Below are 22,357 nucleotides of genomic sequence, written 5' to 3'. Positions count from 1 at the left end.
AGAGTTAAGCCCAGGCCTGGTAGAAAGCACACAAAGAAGACCCAAGACCATGCATATGCTGACCCACGTTGGACGGAGCTGCGGCATGGCCTCCTGCTGTTACTCTGTGGGTTCCTGATCTTGTTCTGTAGGTTTCTGCTGTTACTCTTTGAGTTCCTGCTATTACTCTGTGGAATCCTGCTGTTACTCTGTGGGTTCCTGCTGTTACTCTGTAGGCTCTGCTATTACATTATGGGTTCTGATGTTACTCTGTGAATTCCTACTGTTACTCTGTGGATCTCTCTGAATTCCTGCTCTTATTCTGTGGACTTCTTTTGTTGCTTTGTGAGTTTCCGCAGTTAATTTACCTCTTTACCATCCAGACAGGAATTCTTTCACTAGGAATTGTGTGGATGCTGGCCAATTGGGCTAAGTTTAATATTACTATGTCCCCTATTGTGGTGGTGGGGCCTTGGCTTGGCAATTTCTACTAATACCCCATATGCAGTTAATCTTGACCCATTAGTGAAAGAAAAATAAAATCTCAGGCCTCCAAACTTACTACGCTAAAAGGAAAAGCACACACACACACACACACACACACACACACACAGCCTTTTATTCCCTAAAGCTTACTTTATCTTATGTGAAATGTAGATCTACTGAGTATGAGATAGATGCATAACCCTCCCCCATACCTGTCTTTCCACATGTGAAATTTAGATTTGCTGTACTCTAATCAGAGCCTCAGAAGAATGTGACCGCTTGCCTCACAGCCTACTCTCCCCTCTTTCTCCTCCTGCTGGCACTTTTCCCTTTAAATATTTGGAAAAATGTACAGGCCATAAATCCTACTGTAACCTGTGTTTCTTCTTCCCCAGGCACGTCCACAATTTTGGCAAAATAAACCTCTAAATCAATTGAGATCTGCCTCAGACACTTTTTGGTTTACACAACAATCCAATCATAGATTTATTGGTAAATACACCTTCACAAGTTAAATCACAGAGCTACTGAGCATTATTTATAATGGCAAACTATTGCAAACATTCTAAAGCCCATGGTAGACGTCATAGAGACTATTAGAATAAATTCATACATTTATATAATGGAATAATCTGCAACCTTGAAAGGAATGAAGGAAGGAATAAAGAGAGAGGGAAAGGAAGAAAAGAGCGAGGGAGGGACACACAGGTGTTTACATTGGGGATGTACAAGCAATATTGCCTACTTCATTGCCTTCACATTATTTTAAAACATGTGGTCAAGAAACACTATTATAATAAGCACATCAGAAATAACTTCTAAAATTACTTTTCCAAAATATGAATCCATACTATACACTTCCTGTAATGTGCACCAAATGTAGATGCACACATTTTTAACAAGGAAAAGACTAATACTCATATTTGCTTGCTACACACCAGACGCTGTTTTAAATGTTTTGCACATGCTAACTCATTTGTTCTTATAGAAATCCTGTAGACCTCACCGCCACCTCCATGTTTCTGGGAGGAAACTGAGGCACGGGGGCTGCGGCTCCCGGAATCACCTGGCCTTCTCGGCCACGCCTGCCTCTCCCCCTCCAGCCGCCCCACATTCTTTTTTCCTAATTGGAAAAAACTATTCACGCTGCTCCTCCAGGGCATTTCAACCTTCTAGAAAGATCTGACAAGATTCGAAACTGTTCTTATAAAGAGAAGGTGCCTGCGCCTGAATGCTGAGTGTGAGCGCGCAGTGATGCCCGAGAGTGCAGGCACCCCAGGCTTGGCGCCCAGCCGGGTGGAAACAAGGCCGCAGGATGGAAACGCGCCGCGGGGCTGCCCAGGCTTCTGTGGGACCCGCGCGGCGCGGGCACGCGCATGCTCTCACGGGCACGCACATCCTCGGGGACGCGCGTCTTCAAGACACGCGAACGCCTGAAGGCCCTGGCCGGCGTCCTCCCGTGAAGACCTGGACCGGCATCGTCCCCCGCCACGCAGGCCTAAATCTCAGGTCTTCACCATCATCTCCCGGCGATCGCAGGGATAGCGGGCACCAACCCCGTCCGTCCCTGCCCACTCAAGCCCCACCCTGCGCCTCCACGCCTCTACGCCCTGCACTCGGGACACGCGTGGACAGAGGGGCGGTGCCTACTACGCAGGCTCACGCTGCTGGCGTCAGGACCTGGCAGCAACACTGCCACGCGCATCCGCGCCGGCCAATCAGCGCGGCCAGAGGCGGGGCTTCCCTGCGGCGCGCCGGGAGTCCGCGGCCCACTTCCGGCAATAATCGCCGCGACGCCGTCAGGTGCGGGCCCAGGTCGCTGGCGCGCCAGGTGGGCAGGGTGGGCCGCGGGCGCGTCAGGTGAAGACTGGGGGCCGCAGGCGCGCTAGGTAGGTACAGGGGTGCCGCGGGCGCGTCAGGTGAAGACTGGGGACCAGCGGGCGCGTCAGGTGGGGACGGCTGGCCATGGGCGAGTCAGGTGAAGACGTGGGGGTCTCGGGGGCGTCAGGTGGGGACGGGGCACGTGGGAGGGTTAGGTGGGGACCGGGGACCGCGGGCGCGTCTGGTGGGGACGGGGTTGCCGCGGGCGCGGCAGGTGGGGTCGGGGTTGCCGCGGGCGCGTCAGGTGCGGACATTGGACCGCGGGCGCGGCAGGTGCGGACGTTGGATCGCTGGCGCCGCAGGTGCGGACGTTGGATCGCGGGCGCGGCAGGTGGGGTCTCGGGGCGGCCGGCGGGTGTGGAGGGTTCGAGGAGCCGCGGGCGAGTCAGGTGGGCACGGGGGCCGCCTACAGGTGCACCGCGTGTCTTCAGCCTCTTTCCCTGCCCACCTTCGGCCACCCCTTCACGCCCCCACCCTCCTAGGCCCTTTTGCGGGCCCGAGCTTGTGTCCGCCTCGCTGGGCAAGGTGTTTCGGGGACTCCTCCTGCCGCGTTTGCCCTCCGGGCCCGGCCCTTGCCTCTTCGCCGGTGGACACCTGCCTGGGTGTGACCCTGCGTTTCTCCAGGCCACTCTGCCCTGTCTGCTGTTTACCTTAACTTACTTTTCTTTTTCCCTACTCCTGGTCTGTGGCTCTGGCTCTGTCTCCTCCCGTTAATTCTTTTCCATGCTTGTTTTTCTTGCAGCAGACACTAAGTTTGCATCCTTCCCCCCACAGTAAGAGCTCAATTTGACCTTTTTCTCAATTAGATTCCACCTCTATCGTTGGGCCTATTCAAACTCATTTTGAAAACTAAAGAATCTAGAGAACAATTTCTTCCCTTATGAAGCTGTCTCTTGCTGCCTCCGAATCCTTACCATCGGGCCCTAATCAGAAAAGACGTTTACTCTTTCGTATTCTATTTTCTCCTCGTCTTTACATGTTTTCCTTTCCCATGAGGAATCTGTGATTATCTCTGCGTCCTTCTTAGAGTAAATCTTATTTTTGACTCTCGGCCCTCAGTTTGCCATTTTTTTGATGTCCTTTTTGGATCAAATTTGTACACACTTATGAGCAAAACAAATAGGGAAACACATGTGGTCTTTTGAAATGGACTGGAGTTTTCTTTCCTATCTTGTTTTCCTTGTTTTAGTGTCTTTATATTTAGATTCATCATTACTTGAGATCATATTAGTGATATGTAATAGACGATTAAAAAATGTTAGAAAGCTTATAATTTAATGGCATCTGTTTTTATAGGGTTTTCAGGAGCTGCTATTATAAACATATAGTGGTTAGAAGCGTGGATCCTGGAGTGAGACTCCATCAGTTTGAATCCCAGCTCCACTAAACCCTTTGCCTCCGTGTCTTCGTCTATAAAAGAGGTAATTAAACTTTTAAAACAAGAATAATGTTTTCTACCTTGGAAGACAGTGTGAGGATTAAATGAGACAACATATGTAGATTGTTTAAAGTAATGCCTAGCCTACAGTAGGCTCTAATAAATGTTTGCCATTATTATTATTCAGAAAAAATCTGCTTGTTGAAGGAAATACCTTTTTTTGTTCTGAGTCTCTCATGACAAGAGTTTCCACCAGCAAATGAACTTCATGAAGTCCTTTTCTACTGAAGTACCTCACCCACATGTCCTACCACATGAAATAGAAATTAAGGGAAGATTTAAAATAGTTCATCATTGCAGGCTCTCTGAAGTAACTTGGCATAAAATGTGCCTAAAATTTGCAAATTATACAAGCTACACCCTTTGAGTGCTTGCTCTTAAAAATTTAATAATTTTCAGGAGTAATTTCTAGTTTTTTTGTATTTGCAGATTCCCAAAACAAAGGTAATTTTAATTAAGCGTATAAAGCTTTAGCAATTCACATTTTTTTTTAGCTGAACAAATACATTCCCATTAAAAGCAGTGGGTCATGATCATTCTATAAAACTTTAGTAACATTGTTTTCTGATTTATAAACTCAGATGCCTCAGATTGGGAGTATTTTTGAAATTTTGAGATCCAGACCCCAGACCTTTTAAATTGCAACTTGTCTTTTTTTGTTGTTGTTGTTGTTTTTTAATCTGCATCCAGAGTTTGTGCTTTAGTTCATGAGCTGTATAGATTATGCTTTAAGATAAAACTTCATTGTGATCCAAAGAGCATACCATGACAAATCTGTGAAGTACACGTATCTTCAGAGACACAAATCTTTTCCTCTGTGTTGAAAATAAAGAATTTGGGCATGGACTGTTTTTTTATTTCCATGGCTGCATTTCACTCCTTTCAATCCTTATGAAATCAAACTTAGCAGCTGAGAAATTCAGACCAAACTATTCATTTCTCACTGAGTTGCTAAAATGAATTACCTGTAGTGTTTAGGTAGTTGTAAAAGAATTATAGTAATGGAAACACTAGGCAGGCTCTTTATGTAAATATTATAGAGACTGTTTGTGAAACTAGAAGATAAGCGTATTAAATGATAAGTGGGCATAGTGTCCCAACAGATAAGTACGATGTTTGTGTGTCATCAAGTTTTAAAATATTTTGTTAGGATACCGGGATGTACATAGGACAGTCATCTAGATAAGGTTCTGTTGGCAAGATGTATGTTGCCTAGTTATTTTTTCTGTCTCCATGTTTTTCATCTGATCTATCCTACAAGCCCTAGAACATATTTATTCTCAGAACAACACTGCTCACACTCATCTGTTGCTGAAAAACTTTTACTTACTTACAGAGTAAAGTCTAAACACCTTTGATATTCTCTGATATTCTTCTATGATCTGGCTTCTAGTCATTTTTGCAGCTTATGTACCAGTCCTCCCATAAACTTTCTCCATTTTATCCAATCTTTTCTGCTTATTTTTCTCAAATCGTGGCACACATTTTGACCTTTATACTTATTCACCCACCATTCCCATGATTGATATTTTTTGCCTTGCCTCTCCATTCATTTGAGATCTAACCATACTTTAGGGCCAAGATCAAGTCCTAGTTTCTCATCAGAGCTTTCCCAACTGATTTGCTTTCTGCTCAAATTTAGTTATTCTCTCTTTACCACAAGTTACAAGATTGTGGACATAATGTGTATGTATGTATACATGCACACGCACATATCTACACATAAACATACTTTATTATATTACATTTGTATGGAATTTGTGTGTGTTTTGCTATTGTTCTTTGTTAGTTCCTTAGCTAAATTGCACACTTTTGAGGGCAGGAATACCTAGCATAGTAACATTTAGTTGGTGCTCAAATGTTTGTCATTGAAGTAATCCTGTGTTTGGTCTGTTAGCAGTATTTTTTCAGGATTATCCACTTGATTTTTTTTTAAACATAGATTTCTGCATCCATAGTTTCAAGCTGATATTGAGAGATAATTTGATAATTATCAGAGATGTTCTGGCAGCCATTTTCTGTTATATGTGTTTTATGAGACTCAAGGTGCTACTTCAAACAGTTATCTGCTACTTCATGGTCTTTGCTGCTTTTGGTGGGAATGTTCTTGAAAATCATAAAATCAGCTGTATGCTATTAGAGACGGTTTTAGATAACTCTAGGTTGACTGAACATGGGCATTGAGTTTTGCATTTTAGGATGTTCAGTAGTTGTGAAGCAGGTCTGTGAGACAGTTTATCAAAATCGTGCTGAAATTTAAGGAATATTTAAAGTATTTTCTAAAGCAAGAATTTAAATCATTATGTGACTGAAAAAGATATGTTCTGACTATAAGTCAGTTTAGCAAGGTTTGAGATTTTCTTCGTGTAAAGAATAATTACTTCATCATACATTTCCTACACCAGTCAAGAATTAAGCATTTGTAGTTGATCCAGGAATATTGTTGAAGTCTATGTAATTTCCTTCTTCTTTTTTTTTTTTTTTTTGTGTCTTCTAGGATTGTATAAGTGCCCTTTTAATAGTTTGTTTTTTGTTTATTACAGTAAATATAGTTGGGAGGTGGTGTTTGGAGATGTTCATCTCTCATTTATTCTCCATGACATAAATATTCTACATTATTCTCTAGGATATAAATATTCTACATTATGAAATACTCTTAAGTCTGTTCGGGACATGAAATTAAAGTAACACATTACAGAAACCACTTTTGCTTGAGTAATTCAGCTACCTTTCTGTAGCTAAATTCAACATATATTTTGAACTCTTGCCATGCTTGGCTTTTTTATAACATTTTCATTTCTGTCGATCATTTCTTTCTTGAAATACATTTTTCTCCTGACTTCCTACTTCTCCCTCTACCTTTTTGTCTATTCCTTTTCAGTTTTCCTACTTGGCTTTTATCTGCTGGTCCCTTAAATGGTGATATTTCTTAGGGTTTTTTAGGGTGATATTTCTTTTCTCTCTTGATTTCCCTCTCTACATACTCTGTGATATTGTTTGTGTGGTTTTGATTAGTATCTAAATGCTCATGATTTTCCTCTCTCTCTCTCTCTCCAGTCTAACTCTCTTCTGAACCATGGATCTATATATTTATTCATTCAGGAAATAAATACTTATTGAGCTCCTGTTGTATTCCTGGCGTTGTTCAAGGTAATGAAATACACAGCTGAACGAGACATTGCATTTTCTTGGAGGAAAACAGATGATAAACACACTAATCTTTTCAGACAGCCCTTACAACTATGCAGGCAGTAGATAATGGCTTAGGCTGGTAGGGGTGGGGTTGAGGCAGCAGAAGGGTGCTGTTTGGACAGGGAGTCAGGGAGCCTTTGTGGGATGTGACATTTTCAATCAGCAGTGTGAACATCTGAGGTGGTTTTTAGCCTCATGCACAGTCTCACTGTGTATGAGAATCATCTGTGGACCTTTAAAAACTACATAAACTTAGCCTTCACCCCAAATATTCATATTTAACTGGAACAGGATGAGACTAAGCACTTGAATGTTTAAAAAGCTTCCTGCGATGTTCATGGATAGCAGTAGTTGTAAATCACTGACTAAGAGGAGCAGAAATCAAGTCAATGGGAAGAACTACCATTCGAGGTCTTGCTCTTATCAAATCGTGAACTTCATGAAGTCAATCATGAAGTTGCATCATTTTTTAAGTCATAATTTTTATACTGGAGTCTAGTATTTCAGACTGAACAGGCATGTCCAAAGCTGAAATTAATATCCCTTATCTCTCCTCCCCTAATAAAACCTTGCTGTTCCTTCTGTATGTCTTATCCCAGAACCAGAAGCTACAAAACAAAATCTAGATAACTTCCTTGATTTCCTCCTCATCTTTCTAGCCAGTCATCAAGTGCTGTTTGCTTCTGTCTCCTAAATGTTTCTGCAGTCTCTGCTCTTCTGTTTCTTCTACCACTGTACACTCTCACCTTTTAAAGGCCAACATTCAGAAGCCTCCAGTCCTAACTCCTTTCCTCCAGGTGACCCTCACCCCATACGTTCTCAGTGTCATACTGAGTTCTTTGTAAGCCACAAATCTAATTGAATCACTTACCTGCTTACATCCCTTTTTTGGCCCCTCAATGCCCTCAGAATAGCATCCAGCTCCTCTGACTTGATCAGGCTTTAAATGACTTCTCCATCCTTAATTCTGGCCCGCTCGCTGTCATCTATTGTAAGCTTCAACCAAACTGAACTACTTGGAGTTGCTGAACATGAATACATTTCATTTTCGGTTGCTCCTAACTTCTGGCAGAGAGAGAATACTTGTTTGGGATTGTATTCCTTATTCCACACTCACTGACCCCTGCTTGTTTTTCAGGTATGAGCTTGGATGTCACCTCTAGTAAACCTTTCGTGGCATATGCAGTATTAGGCCAGTAAAACCACCTTTACTTACCCCATTTTATTACTTTAGTACAATCAGAGTACTATGTTATTGTCACTATCACTGCTGTCCAGCCAACATTTAATTAATGAGCAGATATTTAAATGTTAAGAACTTTAGTCTTTAAAATAAATGAATAAATGTTCTAAGTGAAAAGAAACTTGTGCATTATATATACTTTTTAACATAAATTAACTTTTTTATAGGAGAACTATGCCATTTTTGGGTCAGGACTGGAGATCTCCTGGATGGAGTTGGATTAAGACAGAAGATGGCTGGAAGAGATGTGAATCCTGTAGTCAGAAACTTGAAAGAGAGAATAACCATTGTAACATCAGTCACAGCATGTAAGTTACAGCTGAGCAGAACCAGTCATTTGACAGTGTAGCATGTATGGCCTTACCTATTTTTCAAGTCCCTGCAAAGCTCCATAACTTTTGAGACTTGCCCACCCAGAAGGCTGGTGTGAAGAAACAAGTTATTTAGCTAAAAAATGAGGCTAGTAGATTGCCTAATATTCATACATAGATGCTTTTTTCTTTTTTTTAATTTAAAACATTTAATTCTCATGGTAATCTGGGAGAGAGGTATTATTAACCACACATTATAGCTGAGGAACCTGAGGAAATTAAAATATACAGTTTTGGTGGCATATATCAGAGATGTAATAATAGTGGCTTACACAAGACAAATCAGTTTTTCTCCCTTGAAAACCTGAGTTGGCATGATGACTTTGCTTGTAACGTTGTCAAGGGGCCAAGCACAGTCTGTCTTGTTGCTCTGCCATCCCAAGAGTGCGGTCTTACCTGCATGATCCAAAACGGTGTGTTTATTACCTGCCACATTGGTGTTCAGGCCGAAGGGTAGACACACAACCTGTGCTTCTTCAGTGGCACAGTCCAAAAGTTACCTGCATCGCGTTCTTGCCCATACCTTATTGGCTAGAGCACTAGTGCAAGGGAGGCTGGGGGTTGTGGCCTAGCCATGTGTCCAGGTAAAAACCAGAGACTGCATGAGCACAGAACCAGGGTAGGTGGGTATGGTGTGATGACTGCAGTGTCTACCACAGTAGCGTGTGAGAATTTGGAGGGCCAAGAAGGTGTTGAGATAGCCTTCCTGGAATGTCATGGGTCTAGTCATTTATTGTATATTATTTTACATTTGGGTAATTATCAACTGTGTGCTTGGTGGGCCATTTGTTTTTCTGACAGAAGTTTAGTAACTTTAGACCAGCGACTGGCTTTTGCAGTATATGAAGCAGAAATTAATTTTCTATGTTACTGTGAGGATAACACATAATATTTGTTAAATTTATATTGTAGCAGTTCTCTGCCATGCTAAGATTTATTTAGTGTTGATAGCTGTAAAACTTATTTAAGACTTGTAATTATGCTCTTGGTATTGCATAATGTTATATACAGTTATGAATTTTCTAGGTCATTTTACTCTCATAATTTTATGGCAATTTTTTTTTAAATTTAAAGATGGTTGGCTATATCTAGAAATGTTAGGTGTCTCACATTTACTCCCAATAGCCACTATTAAATGTGGATTTTAGGATGGGGAGATATATTACAGAATATCAGTTTAAAAAAAAGCTGTAATGCTTGAAGTACAATGTTACTGCTGCATCTACAGTAAGGAATTTGTGGAAATTTGGTTTTTTCCCTCATGTGTTCTTTTTCCCATCATCTCAAACACATTTTAAATGTCTGAGAATTGTTTTTTTTCCTCTGCACACATAGAATTGGAGAATACAGTCGAGATATGTTTTCTTTGCGTAACTTGCTACCCCTCTGTCTCCCTTTCCCCTTCCCCCAAACTTACCTTCAGATCCACCCCTTTGAACCAATGGCTGCTGTTAACACAAGCATCCCTGTGCAAAAAGGCTTTATGACAGCAACCCTGGCTGCCCCCTTTGGGGCACAGTGAGCGAGAACTAGTCAGCACCACACTTTACCCCACCTAGTTGCTTTGCGGTACTGGGACCCCTCCCCCTTTCCTACTCTGCCGTCTTGTTCATCTTCCTCTGACTTCTGTTCGTTCCTGCCAAAATGCAAATCCAAACCTGTGGGTAGAGGCTATTGGTGACCTGAAACTGCAGTAGATATAATCCTTTCTCTGGAAGGAAAAAACATTTAACTTTGAACCTAAAATTGATTTTAAAAAGATAAGACCATATGTAACCACCATTTAAAATTACTATGTAAACGGCCTTCTCTTTCCCCCACGTGTCTTTGAGAAACATAGTGCTCCCAGTTCTTTGATTTAAGGTGGGCTTTCTAAACGTGGAAAAGGAACTACAGTAAAAATAATTCAGGTAATCAAGATTCTACCTAACTTTGTTAATTTTCTTTTTTGTGAATGTGCATGAAAATAGAAGGCCTTTAGTATCCTTCTGCTTACTTTCAACTCATTTTAGTATTAAAAGTTTAGATAATATTGGTAAGAAATTAAGCAATTCAACATGGTTGATCTGGGGGCAGCCAGCCAGTTCATACTCTGAATCCTTGATTAAGCTGCTCTTTCAAACAACATTCATGATATTACTGAGGTTTAAACATAGTTTGATGGACAGAGGATTCATCTTGAACCTGACCTAAGGAAGCCTTTTATTAGGCTGTTGATTCAGAATAGAAGGTAGGTCGGCTGGGATCCAGATTGAAGAGAGGACAGCCAGTGAAGGGTTTCAGTAGACAGGTGAGAAATGTTGAGTGCTGCCTTTGGTGATGTCGGCACAGCTGGACAGAGGGTCAGGATCAGTAAAAGAGTGAGTCACAGATTGAGTGGACAAGCCAAAAGGGTGGCCCTGAGAAGGACTCTGAGGGTTCAGCTGGAGAAATGTAAGTAAATAATCTGGCTGGGTCTTCTCTCCAGCATGGTGTTGCTGCCACTCAGTTTTATGTTTGACGACAGAAATTGTATGATTCCTATAAAGGAAAGATATTGAAGAAGAGTGTCTAAATACTATATATCGTTAAGAATTTCTAACTTTTTCTGTCAGCTTTCAGTGTTGTTATGGGCACTGTAATTGCCTATTGTTATTTCAATATAACTAGAGGCATTGTTGCGGATATATAAGAAGTTGTTCCTGGTCTTTTGTGAAGTTGACATTTGACAAGGGAGTGTGTAGTCAGATGTAACACATTCAGCTCAGTTTTGGCAGAGGTGCTTCTGGGGTCTTTGCATTGAATTTACTAAATCTTTTTTATTGCATTATTTTTATTTATACCTCATAAAACATATTTTCTATTCAAATTTGAATGTCTTAACATTTATTTTGGTAATTTGGTTCTCAGTGGGCTTGGCAATGGGAGCCATCATAAATTTAAGGTTCTACCAAAATTATCTTCAACTCTAGTAGTTCCCAGGATATCCCAAGATAATGGAATTCTGTAAAAGCATTTTAAATTGTGCATCCCCAAGGAAACAAGATAGAAGAAGCTACATTTTGGTTCCCTTATGAGAATGTGAACATAGTCTCTGGTTACCATGAGGGATAGAGAATTCAGGAGATCCTTCTAGCCCTTGAAGTATGTACTGGGCTCAAAAGCCGCTGTACCTTAGAGAGCAGACATCCTGTATCCATTTAAGTAAATATCCTTGTTAGCACATTGACATTTTCCCCTTAGGATGTTTAGAGTATTGTTACAGGTTTCAGCAAAAATCCAGATGACCTTCCTTATAGCCTTTCTTTAGTGACAGGGAAGAAAAAGAAAATTAATTTCAGTGTTGGACTCAGCACTAACTGTTTCAAGCAGTATTTGTTGTTAGTGCTTCTTAAATTAATGATTTTCTCTGGATCGTAAACTCTTGACTCTGACTTTAATATTATCTCTTCCCCAAATTTGTGGGTTTTGTCAATTATAAAGCAACATGTGCTCATTGTAAATGAAAAACAACAAAAAATTCATGTGTCCTAAAGCATAGAACGTGAAGGGTGAAGTTCCCTTTTTCTAGCTCAGATCCTGTTCTGCACAGTACCCCCCGCATGGTCATGCTCACCAGATGTCAGAGTCTGCAAAGAATTACGGTCATTTTCTCCACTCCAGTCCCTGCTGTTGCCTGGTGGTTTCAGTGTCCACCTGTGGTACTCACAGCCTCTGGCCTTGGTACTGTCCTCTTTGTTCCTAGCATCTCCTTCTGTCCTTTCCTCCCATGGTGCAAACCCATGAATTTGGGCATCCCAGTCCTTAAGCATAATCTTCTCACCTTCCAGATTTTCTGACTACCACCTCAACTGTTGACTTATTTTTTCTATCCTATCCATCTTTTTTTCATGTCTCCTTTTGTCCAGCTTATATTCCATGATCCATTGTTTCAGTAACACTCTTGCCAATACCCTAAACTCCATCCCAGTCTTTTTTTAAAAAACACACTCAAATGGCATATTCCCAACCCTAAATGAACCAACACATGAGCAGCTAATAAATGTAAGAAAGAAGATTCCAACCAGAGAACACAGTGGGGACATCATCCATTCACTCACTTGCTTTCTCCTGAATTTATTCTCCCATTGCTTGCTCCTCCTTGTTCACCCACTCGTTGATTTGCTCTTTTCACTTGCTCACTCATTTGTTCTTCCACTCACTCTGTGAACTGATGTTTCTTGGTCATCTGCTATGTGCCTGCAAGGCCTCCATGCGGCCCACAGCCCCAGTGTGTTTGCTTGGTTGGCCTGCTCTACTCCTCTCTGTGTCATCAATATTTCAAACCTCCTTCACTCTCCTCTGATGTTTGGCTCCCTACACGCCTCCTTCCCCATCTTTCCAAAACAACCAGATCTCTTGTGTCACCAGGAAATCCAGAGCCATCAGACTTTTTCTCAGAACCTTAAGTTGATTTAAAATTTTCATCTTTATTAACTTTATCCTGAATCTTTATTTTCTGTCCAGAACACCTGAACAGAGGCTCATTTTCGTTAATTATCTCACAGGGAACAGTGAGTGTGTTGCCCTTTGCCTGTTGATTACCCGCAGGGGTAGAGTCCTAGGGATTTTTCCTACGTGAGGGGTAGTGGCTTTTCTCTGCTCTTGATGGGAAGGACACAGCTTTCCCCACCCCTCCAGAAAGGATTTCCTTAGAAATGGAATGGGCCAGAGTCCTACCTCTACTCCTTTGTTGTCAGATAAAATCTACCCAGGAGCCAGACATAGAGATGTCTCTGGTCTTGTTATCACACATACTGTTACACCTGTTTAGTCCAAATGTACTAAGGATTTACCTATGTGCTATGGTGTCAGGATACAGCAATAAAGGAAACGTGAAAACCCATGTCTGATGGAGCTTGCATTCTGGTGAAACCGATAGGCAGTGGACAAGATGAGTTCCGTAGTGTAGTGAGTGTGGTAATATGTGAGAGATAAGAAATGCTCAGGACAGGTGGTGTTGGAGGAAAATCTACAGAGAGTGGCCTCTAAGAAGGCATCTGTGGAAGGAAACTTCGGCAATGAGAGCAGGATGAATGGATGTCTGAGGGCAGGGCCTCCCCAGCAGGGAAAGAAAAAGTGCAAAGGCCTCAAGGCAGCAGTACATCATCTGTCATATTCAGGGAGAGCAGGGTTCCAGCATTGGGGAGGGGAGCCCGGAAGCGGGGCCAGTAGGAGACAAGATCCCAGCCTTACTGGGTCCCAGCTGTGAAGCAGCTATTGTCATGGTAAGGACTAGGGCTTTTCTGAGTGAAGTGGGGAATCAGGGTTTTGAGCAGAGGAGTGATTTGTTCAGGCCTATGTTTTAACAGGATTGTTCTGGCTACTGTGTTAAAAACAGACTTCCAAGAGGCAGGACAGAAGCAAGTGGACCAGTTCTTAAGAGGCTTGGGTTAACCCCCATGGGAAATGATCATGGCTTGGAGAGAAAGGAGGTGGTGGGTGAGGAAGGGCTCAAATCCTTGCTGTATTCTGCAGGTGGAACTGACACATGGAATGTGTATGGTGCACTAAGAGGGTTGAGGGTGAGACTAACGCTTTGGCCTGAGCAGCTGGAAGGTAGAGTTCCATTAACTGAAATAACATGTAAATCCACATTGTCTTGCACAGGGTCCCTGGGTCTGTGCCTAGAAACAGAACTGCAGGGTCACAGGTCATGCACCTCTTTCCCTTTCCAGTGAGGTAGTGTCACCGTGTTCTCCTAATGCATTGCGTGTTCATCCTTTTCTGCCACTTGTATTTCCTGGAAGTTAGTTGTTTGATGTCAGTGCATGTTGAGTTCCTCATTCATTATAATGATGGCATTTCATTGTTTAGGTATACCATAAATTATTTGTCCAAGCTTCCAGTGACATCATTTTGGCTATTTCCCACTTACCATTCTTTCTTTTTTTTTTTTTTTTTTGAGACGGAATCTCATCTTTTTGCATACTTGTGTATTTATGAAATCTAAGTTCCTAATAGAATTATATATTTAAAATTCTAGTATTGCCACATTACTTTCTGTAATTTTGCACGAGTTTATACTCTGAATAGTAGTGTACACAAATTCCCATTACTTCACACTTCACCCAAGATGTGTGTGTGTGTCAGTGCAGGTTACACACTGCACAAGGGGAGGGTTTCATCATGAGGGAATAATGGCTGAAATGCATCTGTGTGCCTTGTGTGGCTGCATGTATGTCTTCATCTAAAGATGCTGTCTGCTCCATGCCATCTGCTTTTTGGGGACAGTGCACAAGATGTTTACAGCAGCCTTGTCTTTGTAATTACTTTAGCTAGTTTGGTGGGCGAAAAACATTAGACATTTTATTCCTTTTCTTTTCTTTCTTTCGTTTGTTGGTTCTTTTTTTTTTTTGGGAGGCGGATGGACTCTCGCTGTGTCACTCAGGCTGGAGTGCAGTGGCGTGATCTCTGCTCACTGCAACCTCCGCCTCCCGAGTTCAAGCAATTCTCCTGCCTCAGCCTCCTGAGTAGCTGGGACTACAGGCACTCACCACCACACCCGGCTAATTTTTGTATTTTTAGTAGATACAGGGTTTCACCATGTTGGCCAGGATGGTCTTGATCTCCTGACCTCAGGTGATCCACCGGCCTTGGCCTCCCAAAGTGCTGGGATTATAGGCGTGAGCCACTGCGCCCAGCCTATTTCTTTATTAAGTAAGAGAACCCTTTTAAAAGAAATTATATTTTCTCTGTTTACACTTATAAAAAATTGAGAAGATAAGAATAGTTTACAAAACACTAGGATGCACAGTGCAACAACCGGAGAAAGCAAAGCTTTTCAACCAACATAGTTCAATTGGGAAGGGAAGGATTTTTCAACTGGATAAACATGTGAGGAAAAATGAACCTCTACTACTAACTCTTATTGTGGATATAGCATTAATTTTAGATGGATTGTAGAATGAACTGTAAAAGCTAAAACTGTAAAGTTTTAAGAAGAAAACAGGATATTTTCACAATGTAGAGTAGGCAGATTGCTTACACACAAAAACCACAAACTGTGAAAGAAAAAAAAGATGAACTTCTACATATTAGAAACTCTGTATCTAAAGTCATCATTAGAAAGGCAGAGCAACGGCCAGGTGCCATGGCTCAGGCCTGTAATCCCAACACTTTGGGAGGCCAAGGCGGCAGATTACCTGAGGTCAGGAGTTCAAGACCAGCCCGGCCAACATGGTGAAACCTTGTCTCTACTAAAATTACAAAAAAAAAAAAAAAAAGATTAGCCGGGCATGGTGACAGGTGCCTGTAATCCTAGCTACTCAGGAAACCGAGTCAGGAGAATCACTTGAACCTGGTAGGCGGAGGTTGCAGTGAGCAGAGATCCTGTCGTTGCACTGCAGCCTAGGCAACAAGAGCAAAACTCCATCTCAAAAGAAAAAAAAAAAAAGAAAAAAAGAACAAGATTTACTATAAAATATAAAATCACCACAATCAAGAGAGTGGTATGTGGTATTGGTGAAAAGATAGATACACGGGTCAGTGGAACAGAATAGAGGACCCCAGATAAGTCCATACAAAAGTGGTTGGTTTATTTTTGACAGAGGTGTAAAGGCACCTCTTAATATATTCCATGGAGAAAATGTAATCTTGTCAACAAATGGTGCTAGAAGACTAGATGTGTATATGCAAAAAAAAAAAAAAGAAAAAAAGAAATTGACCTGTACAGCTCACATTTTATACAAAAATGAACTCAACATGGATCATGTATCTAAATGTAGAATGCAAAAACTGTAGAGCTTAGGGAAGAAACCCAAAAGAAAGTCTGCATGATCTTGGGCAGAGTTTTTTGGATACGATACCAAAAGCACAATCCATAAAAGAAAAAAAATCTATATTTGCATATTATTAAAATTTTAAAATTCTGCTCTCAGAGAAAACATTTGTAAGTCACATATCTGACAAAGAGTTAGTATCCCGAACACATAAAAAACACTTAAAACTCAACAATAAGAAAACAATCCAATAAAAAATTGGGCAGTAGGTTTGGTGAACCTGTACTTCACCAGACGACTTGCATGGATTGCAAAGAAGCCCATGCAAATAAGCAGAGAAAAATAAGCATGTGATGCCTAACATAATTTATTGTTAGGGAAACAGGTGCAAGCAGTCCGGAAGATAAACACTGCAGCTAGCCTGAGGCCACAGTACCATTTGGGGCAAGCAGCTGACCAGCTAGAAATGTAACAGTATGTGCTGGGGAATGAGACTGCCCAGTGGGCCTAGTGATTTGGAAGGCTGTGCACCTTCCTCATAAGGTACCAGCACAGGCCTACCTCAGTAGCTAAGATGAAAGAACAACCACAAAGCATCCGAGTGCTGGCAAGGACAGTGCCAAGTGCTGGCAGGAATCTGCTCTCCAGCCCTGCTACTGGGAATGCAGAGTGGCACAGCCGCTCTGGAAAACAGTGTGGCAGCTTCTTACTATGTTACACTGCCTTAGAACCCAGCAGTCTCACTCCTAGGTGTTTACCCAAGGTAAGTGAAAATTCATGCTCACACAAAACCTGCATGTGACTGTTAATAGAGTTTTATTCAGTAATTGCCAACACTCAAAACCAGATGTCCTTCAACCGGTGAATGAATAAACAAATTGTGGTAACATCTCTACAACAGAATACCAGTCAAAGGTCAAAAGGAACAAACTGTTGATTCGCACAACATGGATGAATTTTAAATTCGTTTTACTTAGTGAAAGAAACCAAACCTAAAAGGCCTCCATACTGTATGATTCTATTGAAAGGATGCTCTAGAAAAAGCACAACCGTAAGGAAGAAGAACAAATCAGTGGTTGCCAGGGGTTAAGAGTTGGGGAAAAGGAGTTGATTACAAAGAGAGTGAGAGGTAGTTTGGGGAGTGATGGGACTGTGTTAGATTTGACTGTGTACCTGTCAAAACCCATGGAACTGTGCACCACAAAATTTCACTAAAATCAACAAGGATGTTTGTGTGTGTGTGTGTGTGTGTGTGTGTGTGTGATTGGGGGGAGTGCCCAAATGATACAAACTGTGACAGATGAATCAAATGGTATTACAAACTTACCCAATAATCCAGGGGTCCCCAACCCCCAGGCCACAGATCGGCACCAGTCCGTAGCCTGTTAGGAACTGGGCCATGGAGCAGGAGGTGAGCAGAGGGCAGGCAAGCATTACTGCCTGAGCTCTGTCTCCTGTCAGGTCAGCAGCAGCATTAGATTCTCATAGGAGCATGAACCCTCTTGTGAACCGTGCATGTGAATGATCCAGGTTGCGCACTCACTCCTTATGAGACTCTAATGCCTGATGATCTGAGGTGGCACAGTTTCATCCCGAAACCATCCCCCGCTCCCCGCCCCAGTCTGTAGAGAAGCTATCTTCTAAGAAACTGGTCCTTGGTGCCAAAAAGGTTAGGGACTGCTGTGATAACCATAGTGAAGTGGATGTGGAATTAGCTGACTTATCAGTAACTTTGGAAAACAGTGTTTTGACAGGATGCTGTAAGGCTGAAGACAAAACCTCTAGTTGGTGCACTTGTTTCTCATAGGGGCGTGAGTTAGCAATCTCAAAACTGTATGTTTTAGGAAGACATTACAAATAAGGAAGGATGGTGCTAGAGTTATCTTGTGGTTCTGGATCAGGGTTGGAGGTGTCAGCGTGAACTAGGGCTGTTGGTTTTTTCAGAGAGAGAGAAATGGGGGTCTATGTATGTATAACACATCTGTCCACAGAGGGCCTTAGAGCAGTGACACCTGCATCAGTGACCAGAGCCAGGCTGAGATGCTGGATCCTAAGGGCTCCTCAGGGAAGGGGTTGGTTCCAGGGCTGGGGTAGGGCAAGTGAAAGGTGAGTGATGGGAGCCTGTCAGATGTCAGGAGGGCAGATGCCCACCAAAAAGTGCTCCGTTGGCCAAAGCTGGAGCAGTTCGAGCCACAGGATAAACAACAGTAGTAATGGATTATAACCTAAAAAAGAAAAGAAATGGCCATCCATTTAGGCTGATATCAATACATAAATGAATGCATAAGTGAGGGATAAGGAACAGCTCTTCCTTGCAGGATAATTCCAGTTAATAAATGTAGAAAGAATAAGGGAAATAGAAAGCCACCGTGATAATTGTTATAAGCACAGTCCCTTGACAGATGCAGCAAGGTGAAATCTTTCTAATTGATGAAAGAATTAGGAGAAATAGAATATCTGCCAAGTCTCCCCCCAAATAGCTATTCATTACAAAGGGAACAATACTTTACAGTGGAGAAACATGGCAGACACTGCCCCAACCAAGAGCTCAAAGGTGACATCATATTGGCAGCAGGTACCTGTGGTGCTGTGTGAATGGCACATCACCTGTGGTGGTTTTCCCTAAGTTGAATCAGGAGAAAACAGCAGACAAACCCAGTTTGAAGGACATTCTACAAAATAATTGACCAGTACTCTTCAAGGTGATGAGAGGAGACTGCAAACTCTTCTGGCATGGGGGGCCATGGAAGTGTGTCAGCTAAGCACAATGTGGATGCTGGACCGGGCCCAGGAGCAGACGGGCTCTGGTGGGCAGCCTGGCAAAACAACAAAGCCTGTGGTTGAGCTGGGAGTACCATGCCAGAGTTCCTCTTATGATGTTGATCCTTGTTCTGTGGCTGCACGAAGGTGGGTAGAAACTTGGGGACACCGTGTGCCCTGCCTCTGAAACTTGTGCAAGTCTAAAATCATCTTTAAAAGTCTTTTTAAGTTATCACTAAGAAAATTAAAAGGCGAGCCAGACATCACTTTGTCTGACTGTGCTGTCAGTCGTGTCTGGGGCCTGCATCAGCACAGGGCTCGCAATGGTGGCTTGCCTCTTAGCTCCCAAGGAGAGGCAGAGTTGAGAGCCTCCCTGGTGATTGACTTAACAGCTGTATGGAGCTTTCTATGGTGTCTTGATTGGGTGTGTGTTACAGGAGGTACACAGGTCAGGACTCCCTGAACTGTATTTAAAAGTCTGTTCTGCTGTGTATGAATTATGCCTCAGGAGAGAGAGAAGAGAACTTATGCTCCATTTGGAATTTATCTTGGAGCATGCTGTGAGGAACAAATCTGTTTGTGTCTTTGTGCAGTAGCTGTCCAGTTACTGCAGCAGTACCACTAACTGAAAAGCCCCTTCCCTGCTGTGTTGAGATACCTCTTTTTCCCACACTAAATTTCCACGGGCAGTTGGGACTACGGGGTTTTCTCTCTGTCTTCCTGGACTTCCCTCATTACACTGATGTAAACAGAGAGGCTTTATACTGTGTTTTCATGTCAGCTGGGGCTAGAGTCTTCACCACTGTGGTTCTTACTCAGAGTTGTCTGGTTATTTCTGCTTACTGGTTCTTCTTCACCTTTTTATTTTAGATACAGAGAGTCCATTAACAGATTTGTTACATGAAAATACTGCATAAGGCTGGGGTTTGGAGTACAGATCCTGTCACCTAGTTAGTGTAGTACTCAATAGGTAGTTTTTTTAACCCACCCCTACTCCCTCTACCTTCTAGTAGTCCCCAGTGTCTGTTGTTCCCATATTTGTGTCCATGTGTGCTCAATGTTTAGCTCGCATTTATAAGTGAGAACATATGGCATTTGGTTTTTTGTTCCTGCATTAATTTGCTTAGGATTAAGTCAAGCTCCATCCATGTTGCTGCAAAAGATGTGATTGTATTCCTTTTTTATGGCTGTGTAGTATTTCATGGTATATGGGTACCACATTTTCTTTATCCAGTCTACCATTGATGGGCACCTGGGTTGATTCTGTGTCTTTACTATTGTTAATAGTGCAGCGATGAACATATGAGTGCATGTGTCTTTTTGGTTGAATGATTTATTTTCTTTTGGATGTATACCCAGTAATGGGGTTGCTGGATAGAATGGTAGTTCTATTTAAGTTCTTTGAGAAATCTCCAGACCACTTCCCACAGTGGCTGGACTAATTTACATTCCCGTCAACAGTGTGTAAAGCATTCTTTTCTCCTCAGCCTTGCCAGCATCTGTTGTCTTTAGACTTTTTAGTAATGGCCATTCTGGCTGGTGTCAGATGGTATCTCATTGTGGTTTTGATGCATTTCTCTAGTGCTGTGTGGTACTGAGCCTTTTTCATGTTTGTTGGCCACTTGTGTATCTTCTTTGAGAAGTGCCTGTTCATGTCCTTTGCCCATTTTTTAATGGGGTCATTTGTTTTTTTGCATAAGTTCCCTGTAGATTCTGGATATTAGGCCTTTGTCAGATGCATAGTTTACAAATAATTTCTGTCATTCTGTAGGTTGTCTGTATTCTCTGTCTATAGTTTCTCTTGCTGTGCAGAAGCTCTTTAATTAAATTCTACTTGCCAATCTTTGTTTTTTGTTGCAATTGTTTTTGGGAACTTAGCCAAAAATTCTTTGCCAAGGCCAATGTCAAGAAGAGTGTTTCCTAGGTTATCTTCCAGGATCTTACATTTTGAGGTCTTATGTTGAAATCTTTAACATATTTTGAGTTAATTTTTGTATATGGTGAAAGATAGGGGTCTGGCTTCAATTTTCTATATATGGCTAGCCAGTTATTCCAGCACCATGTATTGAACAGGATGGTCATTTTCCACTGCGGTTTTTGCTGGCCTTGTCGAAGATTGGATGGTTGTAGGTGTGTGGCTTTATTTTTGAGTTTTCTGTTCTGTTCATTGGTCTATGAGTCTGTTTTTGTACCAGTACAGAAGCTGTTTTGGTTACTGGGGCTTTAAAATATAGTTTGAAGTTGAGTGTGATGCCAGTGTGATGCCTCTGGCTTTGTTCTTTTTGCTTAGGATTGCTTTGGCTATTTGGGCTCTTTTTTTATTCCGTATGAATTTTAGAATAGTTTCTTGTTCTTCTTAAATGCATTTTACAATTAATTTGTTTAGCTCTAAGAAAAAAACATGATTTTATATTGCAATAGCATTAAATTTAATGTTTTTTAAAAAAATATGTTTCATCTACTTCTAACTTATTGCAAAGAGTTTTATAAAGTTGCCTGTAATGATTAATGTTTTCTTCATTTTATAAATCAAACATCCTTGTAACCACACCCAGGTCAAGGAATAGAACTTTATCATAATCATCCTAGAAGCACCCCCCACATGTCCCATTTCTATTATTATTATTTTTTTTTTATTTAGCATTTATTAAAATGTTAAATATAGGATTTAAAGATTTATCAGCTGTCAATACAGAGGCTCAGTAAAAGTAATTTCAATAATTTGAAAAGTAAGAAGATACATATATACACATACACACATACATATATATGCATATTTATTTATTTATTTATTTTTCTTTTTTTTATTATACTTTTAAGTTCTAGGGTACATGCGCATAACGTGCAGGTTTGTTACATATGTATATTTGTGCCATGTTGGTGTGCTGCACCCATCAACTCGTCAGCACCCATCCATTCATCATTTATATCATGTATAACTCCCCAATGCAATCCCTCCCCCCTCCCCCCTCCCCATGATAGGCCCCGGTGTGTGATGTTCCCCTTCCCGAGTCCAAGTGATCTCATTGTTCAGTTCCCACCTATTAGTGAGAACATGTGGTGTTTGGTTTTCTCTTCTTGTGATAGTTTGCTAAGAATGATGGTTTCCAGCTGCATCCATGTCCCTACAAAGGACGCAAACTCATCCTTTTTTATGGCTGCATAGTATTCCATGGTGTATATGTGCCACATTTTCTTAATCCAGTCTGTCACAGATGGACATTTGGGTTGATTCCAAGTCTTTGCTATTGTGAATAGTGCCTATTTC

At 41.7% G+C, this 22,357-nt stretch overlaps 2 protein-coding genes across 8 annotated transcripts in view; one reads left to right on the top strand and one right to left on the bottom strand.

Moving 5' to 3' along the window:
- Positions 1-919: 919 nt before the first annotated feature.
- On the bottom strand, positions 920-5,181 carry LOC108538778 (uncharacterized). Its single transcript, XM_017887054.1, has 2 exons — positions 5,119-5,181; positions 920-2,350 (listed from the first exon to the last, which is right to left on the bottom strand). The coding sequence occupies exons 1-2, from the start codon at positions 5,179-5,181 to the stop codon at positions 2,069-2,071; spliced, it is 345 nt and encodes a 114-aa protein (XP_017742543.1). The 3' UTR covers positions 920-2,068.
- FBXO25 (F-box protein 25) overlaps positions 2,101-22,357 on the top strand; it is a 67,156-nt gene continuing 46,899 nt past the window's right edge. The window contains exons 1-4 of one of the 7 annotated variants that reach the window (XM_017887066.1): positions 2,193-2,268; positions 3,643-3,767; positions 6,842-6,934; positions 8,387-8,527. In XM_017887066.1, coding sequence (XP_017742555.1) covers positions 8,394-8,527 — 134 coding nt within the window. In that variant the 5' untranslated portion in view covers positions 2,193-2,268; positions 3,643-3,767; positions 6,842-6,934; positions 8,387-8,393. Of the gene's footprint in view, positions 2,355-3,642; positions 3,768-6,841; positions 6,935-8,386; positions 8,528-22,357 lie in introns of all 7 variants that reach the window. The other 6 variants (XM_017887070.1, XM_017887064.1, XM_017887069.1 and 3 more) reach the window with 6 other exon arrangements.

This window comes from Rhinopithecus bieti, unplaced genomic scaffold (genome assembly GCF_001698545.2).
Source record: "Rhinopithecus bieti isolate Rb0 unplaced genomic scaffold, ASM169854v2 scaffold_16559, whole genome shotgun sequence".
Classification (NCBI taxonomy): domain Eukaryota; kingdom Metazoa; phylum Chordata; class Mammalia; order Primates; family Cercopithecidae; genus Rhinopithecus; species Rhinopithecus bieti.
Note: the sequence above shows the minus strand (reverse complement) of the source record. Positions and strands in the feature narration are given on the sequence as shown.